The 9,758-nt window shown below is 37.0% G+C and overlaps 1 protein-coding gene across 1 annotated transcript; it reads left to right on the plus strand.

The window, feature by feature from the left end:
• Positions 1–1,964: 1,964 nt before the first annotated feature.
• SPIN4 (spindlin family member 4) lies at positions 1,965–6,291 on the plus strand. Its single transcript, XM_008684009.2, has one exon. The coding sequence runs from the start codon at positions 2,494–2,496 to the stop codon at positions 3,241–3,243; it is 750 nt and encodes a 249-aa protein (XP_008682231.1). The 5' UTR covers positions 1,965–2,493; the 3' UTR covers positions 3,244–6,291.
• The last annotated feature ends 3,467 nt before the right edge of the window (positions 6,292–9,758 follow it).

The raw sequence follows: 9,758 nt of genomic DNA on the forward strand, positions 1-9,758 counted from the left end.
TTATAGTTGAGTGGGCAGATATACAAAATATACATTATATCATAGTGTGGTAAGGTCTACTGAATCCCTGAATTCATAATGTTAGGTAATGATTTGACATTAGAATCATAGTTTTAGAGAAGAAAGGATATTAGAAATTGTCTTCTCTGGCTGCTTTGTGGTGTGTGTGCAAGAATTCCATTGAAGTATATAATCAAAGGGCCTGAGTGAATTGTTTGCCCTCCATTTGTGTGACCTGTGTGGTGTCTTCTCCTACATGTCAACTGCTTTTTTAAGCAAAAAGAGCTTGGAACATCTTGGTATGGGAAATTACCTGGGACACATTCTTTGTGGAACATAATGGCATGACATTTACAATGCCTTCTTTCTTTCAGTGTGTAAGTTGTATGTATATGTGAATATGTACACCCCACTATGCCATTCTAAAGAGCTTAGAAGTACCTTTTAGCGTATGCAGTTTTTTGCTTCCTTGGAATTACTTTCTCAAATTGTAGTATTGGAGAATTATCCCATCTTCAAAGTCCTTGGCCTGGGAAACACGTAGAACTGGGGGATCCAGAATATTCTGCCCTTTTAGCGGTACAAAGACTGGATTTTTCTGTCTCTGTCTTGGAAGGTATGGAATGTGGAGGCAGCCAGTATTGTCATCTTGCAGCTCTTTTGCCTACTTTCCTACATTTCCAGGTAAATTAATGGCTTTTATTTTGTGATGACATGAGGTATTGTCTTCTCACCAGTGAAGGATGGAGGAATGAGAATTAGGCGGCTAGACTTCCCTGGGCTTTAACTGCTATCTCATAAAGTAGGATACAGGGCTAAAAGTTTTACAGACATCCCCATTTAATTCTCATAACAGCCCTGTGACTTGAGGTAGGTAAAATTATGGACACTTTCTTTTCTATTTTTCAGAATTTCCGTATGAGGATGCAGTAGTTCTATAATCAGAAAAACAGTAAATATACACAACAAAAATACTTTCATTTCTCTCTCTACCAAATTTGTTTCTCTCTCCACAGTTTTGTCTCAATAGTCTGCTTTTTCACACATTGTTCTTATCTCATATGTGGATTTCCATGACATTAAATATTATTTGAAATTATGGTTTATACTAGCTCAATAAATCCACATATGAAGGTAAACTAGCTTCATTATCTATTTTGTCATAGGTCATTTAGCACAAATAATGGACCATCCATACAAAGAAACATTATGGGATAATTAAAAATCATATTTTCAGAGTATTTGATATGCTTAGAAAATGCTTTTGATATAAATGGGAAAAATTAAGCTATAAAAGTATGAAATCTCCCAATTTTGTAAAATGCAAGCATAGATTTATTAATGAGAAAGAATCAGAACTAACATTTTGCTGTATGTCTAGATGGTAAGATTAAAGTTAGTTTTGTCTTTTATTTCACTGAATTTCAGAAATTTTCCACAATGTCAGTACTTTTCTTTTACATTCGGAAAAGAAGATCATTAAACAAGTCATTACTGGGAGTGATCAGGTAGAAAATATAAAGGAGAGTTTGGATCAAGATGGTGGGCTGTACACAGGCTTTTTCTTCACAGCTCTTATATTCCTTAAACTGAAAGAAAATAATTTGTATGTACAAACTCTCTCTTTTGTGTGTGTGTGTGTGTGTGTGTGTGTGTGTGTATTGAATATTATTTTGTAAAGGTTTTGTAAGGAATTCCTGTAAGATAGAAAGCAGATGGAGTGGCTGTGGAGAAGGCTGACGGGCGAAAGGCAGTCAGAAAAAAAGGAGCAGGGGAGCCGGACTGTCTGGCCCCAGTTTGAAGGAAGCAGTCAGAGAGCCGGTGAGGAAGTGAAGGAGTGAGAAACTGCGACTATGCGGACTGAACACGGGTGCGCGCACTGACCCGCCCTGTAGCTGCAGGCAGAGCGGAAGGCGGAATGGCAGGGGGCGGGGCCGAGGCGCAGGCGGGCTCAGAGGGGTCGGATTCCTGAAACAGCAAAAACCCCGGCGCCAGAGCTAGGCCAAGCAGAGCAGCGCTGCGAAGCCGAGGCCCCGCGGACTTGTCAGAGACCCACCGCTGCCTGCGCCTTTGCTGCTGCAGTCATCTCTTTTATCCCTTGCCTACCTTTCCTGTCGTCTCCTCAATCACCGTTTCGCAGCTGCAGCACCATCGATAACAGCTAAGTGGTCAGTTCTGGGACTTGGGGTTGGGAATTGGGCGGGTGCGAGGCGTAGGCAGTACAAGCTAGCCCGCCATCTCCTCCGGCAACCGCCGCTGCTGCAGACACCTCTCCTGGGCGGGAAAGAACACAGTCAAAAGGCCCAGGCTGTCCCAGTGTCCACGGTCAGAGTTAGGGCATTTCTGTCAAGCCTTGGTGAGAGCCTTGCACTTGGGGAAGGGAGGACGGACTCAAGAGATCACGAAAAAAGATCTCATATTGGATAGTGTTGACTTTTTGTCAGCTTAATTGTGGAAGTGGCAGCTTTGCTTGAGCCTCCTTAAACACCAACCATGTCACCCCCAACCATGCCCCCGATGGGTGTAGATGGTGTCTCCGCATACCTGATGAAGAAAAGGCACACCCACAGGAAGCAGCGGCGCAAACCCACTTTCCTCACGCGTAGGAACATCGTGGGCTGCCGCATTCAACATGGCTGGAAGGAAGGCAACGAGCCCGTGGAGCAGTGGAAGGGCACTGTGCTTGAGCAGGTTTCCGTGAAGCCCACTCTCTATATCATCAAATATGATGGCAAAGATAGTGTGTATGGACTAGAGCTGCACCGAGATAAGAGAGTTTTAGCTTTAGAAATCCTTCCCGAAAGAGTGCCAACTCCTCGCATTGATTCGCGCCTGGCAGATTCTTTGATTGGCAAAGCAGTGGGGCATGTGTTTGAGGGTGAGCACGGTACGAAAGATGAATGGAAGGGCATGGTCTTGGCGCGAGCCCCCGTGATGGACACTTGGTTTTACATCACTTATGAGAAAGATCCTGTCCTTTATATGTACACACTGCTGGATGACTACAAAGATGGTGACCTGCGCATCATTCCAGATTCCAACTACTATTTTCCTACAGCAGAACGCGAGCCTGGAGAAGTGGTCGACAGCCTCGTGGGCAAGCAAGTGGAACACGCCAAAGATGATGGGTCCAAGAGAACGGGCATTTTTATCCATCAAGTGGTGGCCAAGCCATCGGTCTACTTCATTAAGTTTGATGATGATATTCACATTTATGTCTATGGCTTGGTGAAAACCCCCTAAATTCATTGCGCTCTGCAAAAGTCGTGGAACTATTAAATGTAAAACATGTCATGTTCTTGTAATTGTGAATTTTTGGAACAGTTTTGGTGTCAGAGTTTCAGGAATTTATTATAACTTGTTACTTATTGTGCCTCCAAATCTTACAATGACTGGTCCCACAGTTTTGTCCAAGTGTACGTTGGTACTTTTGATATTGCCTTGTTCTGTAATTGAAGATTTAATGTGGGTGTTAGTAGAAAATTAAAAAGTATTCATTACCATTGGAACAATGAAAAACTAAAGAAAAATTAATGCTGTAACCCCACACCAGGTCCTCTCTCCCATTTTATTATCTCCCCTCTTTCTTCTTTCCAGGTAACAATTGTTAAGAACATGATGTATAACCTTCCACATTTTCCCATCCACTTAGAGAAAGTTTGTTGTAGTCTCTTCTGTAAAAATGAAAAGTCACATCATTTCTCTGTAATTGCTTTTCACATTTGGAATATCCATGATATCTTTTCTAATCAGTAGCTCCAAGTCTCTCTCTCTCCCTCTCCCCTTTCCCTCCTTGCCTCTCCCAGTTCCCCTCTGCCTCTGGAATTTACTTTGTATATGGTATATCATAGAGGTCGATTTATACATTTTGTTCACATTGGGTACCTGATTATGCCATCAGTTTTACTAAATAAAATCACCCATTTCCCCTCTTCCTCTCTGTCTCCTTCCCTCCAGCAGCTGCATATACAGTACATTTATATACCAAAAAATATTCAGCCATTCTATTACTCATGGTCACTTAAATTATTTCCTTTCCTTTTTTCACCATAGCACTGCTGCAATAAATACTGGTGCTTTTATTTCTATTGAGTAGATTCCCAGCAATGGCATTGCTAGGTAGGGGGTATATTTAATTTTAGAGATATTATAAAATTACTATACAAAATGAAAATGCTCATTTCCCAGTATCCTCTCCAACACTCTTTCAAGTTTGCAAATCTGGAGGATGAAAAATTGCATAGTATTTTTTTTTAATTGACAAACTCGAGGTTTGTGTTTTTTTTTTTTTTTGGCTACTTGGATTTTTCTCTTTTGTGATTTGCCAGTACTTATCCTTTGTTCATTTTTCTATTGTATCTTTGATCTTTTTCTTATACATTTGTAGGAATTCTTACTGTATTTCTCTAGGATGGATATTAATCACTTGTAGCCCATCTGTATTTTTTTTCCATTCTATCATTGATCTTGACTTTATTGATAGTATCTTTTACTTTACAGTTATTGTCGTTTTTAATTTTTAGATAGAATACTGTCTTCTTTTCAGCTTTTTGGTTTCCTATCTTTTTCAGATGAATGCCCTCACCCCAAGTCATACAAATATTCACCTTTATTTTTTTCTAAAATTTTCATTAATTTTAAGGTTTTAGCTGTTTGAGCCATCTGGAGTTTATTTAATATACAGTATAAGATAAAGTTTCAAATATACATTTTGTTCACATTGGGTTCCTGATTATGCTATCATATTTATTAAATAAACCACCGATTTTTGAGTCTGTGATCCAGTATCCTGTTGTTTAACTATAGTGTTTTGACCATAAATTTTGAACTCTGGTAAAGCAAGTTACCGCTCATTAGGTGTGTGTGTGTGTGTGTGTGTGTGTGTGTGTGTGTGTGGTTTTTCCCCCCCTTTTCTTCTTTATTACAAATTGTTCTAGAAATTCATTCTTTCCATGAAAACTGAAAGCATTCTTTCCACATTTAAAAATTCTGATATCTTAGAATTGTGATACATTTGTACATTTCTATTTAGATGAAAATTTTAATGATATTAAACCTTAATTCTCAAGAGTTTTGGTACATCATTAAAATCTTTTGTTTTTGTTTTTGTAAGGTTCTTCATATGGATCCATTATATCTGATTAAATTTATTTCTAAATATTTTTACAGGTTTTGTCACATTTTGACATTTTGAATTGGGTATTTTCCCCTCCTCATTTGTAACTTATTTTTGATAATATAGACAAACTACAGATCATTTTTTAAAATTTTTACCTTATATTGAATCAGCTTACTAAATCCTCTTATTACACTTTTTAAAAAGTATAATATTTTCAATCTTATAGGTATACAATCATTTCACCTGCAAATAGAGATAATTTTATTTATTGAAAATAATGTTGAATAATGATTATGATATGCTTGTCTGGTATTAGTTTTCATGGAATTGTTTTTAGTGTTCCCTATTAATTATAGCATTTGTTTTTGGTTATTGGCAAATAGTCATTAACCATTAAAATGTTTAAGGAGTTTCTTTTATTCCATTTTTTTAAATTCCTGTTTCACATTAGGGGGCTTACTAAACCTTAAAGTCCCTCCTGAAATTTATCAAATGTCTTTCAGCATTCATTGATAAAATCATATGATTTTGTTTTCCTTTAATTTGATGTAATGAATCAAAGGACTAGGTATTTGATGTTGAACCAGATTTGTGTTTCTGGAATAAATCCTACTTGGTCATGTTGTAATGATCATATGATACATTGCTAGATTTTATTTACCAATATTTTATTTAGAATTATTGCATTTACATTTCAAACTGAAATTTTATTTTTTCTTTCTTACCCTGTCTTTATCAAGTTCTGTTTTTAAAATTGTGCTAGCTTTAAAAATGAATTGGTGAATTTTCGGTCTTTTTCTGTGGTCTGAAATAGCTTAAAAAAGCATTAGAATTATTAGAATTATTTGTTCTTTGTTTAAAAAATATTAAAATTCCAGTTGTCCTTTTAAAATTAGCTAGAACCAAACTATAAAACAATTTAATTCTGGTGACAGTTTTGATGGTAGATCCTTTATCAGCCTTCTTAGTTCTCCAATGGTAATTGGTTTATTTAAGCTTTCTATTAAAAAAGAATGTATAGTTTCTGTAAAATACAAAATTTAAACTTTTCTCTTTTATCAAGCTTCTTGATTGTATTATTCAGATGCTTTATGTCCTTGCATATTGCATATGCATATTTCCTAAATATGTTCAATTTTGAAAACATTATAATAAATCAGATATAATGGTGTTTTAAATTCTCTTTGTATTTTATTTATTTTGAAAGAATTAAAACATGATATGGAAAGTATGTAAAATACAACATTTGTTTACATTTGCCCAAAATCAACAATGTCGATATTTAACAAATAATTAAAATATTAACATTTTGGCATACTTGCTTTAGATATAGATTTATATTTTTTAAAAGTCATAACATTACATATAATAAATCCTTTTCCCAATACTATAAAGTTTCCTTCCTCTGCTGAAGCAAACACTAACATGAATTTGGTGTGAATCTTGTGTATGTCTTATACATTTACTTCAAATATAACCATAATTGATAATAGTATTGGTTTTTGTGCTTTAAAAAATGTTGACATAAATGGGAAACTTTAAATCATGTGGAATTTATTTTTTTTTATATTGTAGAAATATTTTTTTTTCTAATTGGGAGATGGATTGCAACAACAAAACAACCAATAACACCAACCTTAGAGTGCTAGTTGCTGTTTTAAGAACTTTTACCATTTTACACTCAGGAATGCTTGGCCCTAGTCACAGCTCTAGCTACTGACTAAAAAAGTCAAAATTTAGTTCTCATAGAGACTGTATCTTGCCTATTCCTTAGACAGATATCTACTACGACCCCTGACCTCAAGACCAGAAATGGACCTTACATTTTCCCATGATAATATTGGAGTTACTTCACATTCTGAATCTCAAAGGAAGGCTGGCCCTAATCCTGGTACTGTTTTAAGAGTTTGGGACATAGCACTAGACAAAATAAATAACTTCCTTTCTTAACACATGGTCTTTTCTCATTTAAGTAACCTTTAGTCCAAAAACGAAGATATAAAGTGGATATAAAACTTCACAGAACCACAAAAATGTGATAACTATAACTAAAGGGTTAGAGGGGTGCATATGTTAGATGACAAAAAATACAAATCTATATACTTTTTAAATATATAATAATGTTTTCTAGTTCCTGCTTTCCCACTAGGTCCCAAGTCCTGAACCAAGCGTTATATTGTTTCATGAGGACGTTAGGTTATTAATATACAATCAGATAGAGGTTCAGCCCAGGCCTAGGACTGAGGATTGAACCGTGAACAATCTAGATGAAGTACCTGATGTCTTAGAGCATATATCTTAGTGGGGGAAGAAAGAGAGTCACCACAACCCTTACAAATCTGGACCATAGGCCTTATATTATTTTACAGTGATTTGGGGATATTCCACATCATATTTCTTTTTTTTATAATGATTTTTTATTTTATTATGTTAGTCACCATACAGTACATCCCCGGTTTCCGATGTAAGGCTCGATGATTCATTAGTTGTGTATAACACCCAGTGCACCATGCAATACGTGCCCTCCTTACTACCCATCACCGGCCTATCCCATTCCCCAACCCCCCTCCCCTCTGAGGCCCTCAGTTTGTTTCTCATAGTCCATAGACTCTCATGTTTCATTCCCCCTTCTGATTACCCCCCCTTTCTTTATCCCTTTCTTCCCCTACCGATCATCCTAGTTCTTATGTTCCATAGATGAGAGAAATCATATGATAGTTGTCTTTCTCTGCTTGATTTATTTCACTTAGCATTATCTCCTCCAGTGCCGTCCATGTTGTAGCAAATGTTGAGAACTCGTTCTTTCTGATAGCTGAGTAATATTCCATTGTATATATGGACCACAACTTCTTCATCCAGTCATCTGTTGAAGGGCATCTCCGGCTCCTTCACGATTTAGCTATTGTGGACATTGCTGCTATGAACATTGGGGTGCATATGGCCCTTCTCTTTACTACGTCTGTATCTTTGGGGTAAACACCCAGTAGTGCAATGGCTGGATCATAGGGTAGCTCAATTTTTAACTTTTAAGGGACCTCCACACTGTTTGCCAGAGTGGCTGTACCAATCTTGCATTCACCCAACAATGTAGGAGGGATCCCTTTCTCCACAACCTCTCCAACAATTGTTGCCTTGCCTCGTCTATTTTTGCCATTCTAACTGGCGTAAGGTGGTATGTCAGTGTGGTTTTGATTTGACTTTCCTTGATGGCTAATGATTTTGAACATTTTTTCCTGTGTCTGTTAGCCATTTGTATGTCTTCATTGGAAAAGTGTCTGTTCATATCTTCTGCCCATTTTTGATTTGTTTATTTGTTTCTCGTGTATTGAGTTTGAGAGTTCTTTGTAGCTCTTGGATACCAGTCCGTTATCTGAGTGTCATTTGCAAATATCTTCCCATTCCGTGGCTGCCTCTTAGTTTTTCTTCTGACTGTTTCCTTTGGCTGTGCAGAAACTTTTAATCTTGATGAAGTCCCATAAATTCATTTTATCTTTGTTTCTCTTTGCGCTTGGGGATGCATCATCATGAAAAGGCATGCTTTGGCCATGTCGTAGAGGTTGCCGCCTATGTTCTCTCTAGAATTTTGATGGATTCCTGTCTCACATCAAGGTCTTTCATCCATTTGGAGTTTATTTTTGTGTATGGCGTGAGAGAGTGGTCAAGTTTCATTCTTTTGCATGTAGCTGTCCAATTTTCCCACCAGCATTTATTGAAGAGACTGTCTTTTTCCCACCAGATGTTTTTTCCTGCTTTATCAAATATTAGTTAGTTGCCCAAAGAGCCAAGGGTCCATTTCTGGCTCATCTATTCTGTTCCATTGGTCTATGTGTCTGTTTTGTGCCAGTACCATGCTGTCTTTGTGATCACAGCGTTGTAGACAGTCGAAATCCGGCATTGTGATGCCCCCAGCTTTGTTTTTCCTTTTCAACAGTACCTTGAGATTCGGGCCTTTTCTGGTTCCATACAAATTTAAGGACTATTTGTTCCAGTTCTTTGAAAAATGTCCTTGGTATTTTGATCAGGATAGCATTGAAAGTGTAGATTGCTCTGAGTATGGACATTTTAACTATGTTAATTTTTCCGATCCATGAGCATGGAATATCTTTCCATTTTTTATGTCTTCCTCAATGTCTTTCAAGAGTGATTTATAGTTTCTAGAATATAGGTCCTTTACATCTCTGGTTAAGTTAATTCTGATATAACGTATGATTTTTGGTACTATTGTAAATGGGATGGATTCCCTAATTTCTCTTTCTTCAGTCTCATTATTCGTGTATAGAAATGCAACTGATTTCTGAGCATTGATTTTGTATCCCGCCACGTTACTGAATTGCTCTATAACTTCTAATAGTTTGGGAGTGGCTTCTTTTGGGTTTTCCATATAGAGTATCATGTCATCTGCGAAGAGAGATATTTTGACTTCTTCTTTGCCGATTTGGATACCTTTGATCCCTTTTTGTTGTCTGATTGCTGTTGCAAGGACTTCTAGTACTATGTTGAATAATAGTGGCAAGAGTGGGCATCCTTGTCATGTTCCTGATCTTAAGGGAAAGGCTTCCAGCTTTTCCCCATTGAGAATAATATTTGCAGTAGGCTTTTCATAGATGGCTTTTATGAGATTGAGAAATGTACCCTCTAT

This window comes from Ursus maritimus, assembly GCF_017311325.1.
Source record: "Ursus maritimus isolate PB19 chromosome X unlocalized genomic scaffold, ASM1731132v1 scaffold_X1, whole genome shotgun sequence".
Classification (NCBI taxonomy): domain Eukaryota; kingdom Metazoa; phylum Chordata; class Mammalia; order Carnivora; family Ursidae; genus Ursus; species Ursus maritimus.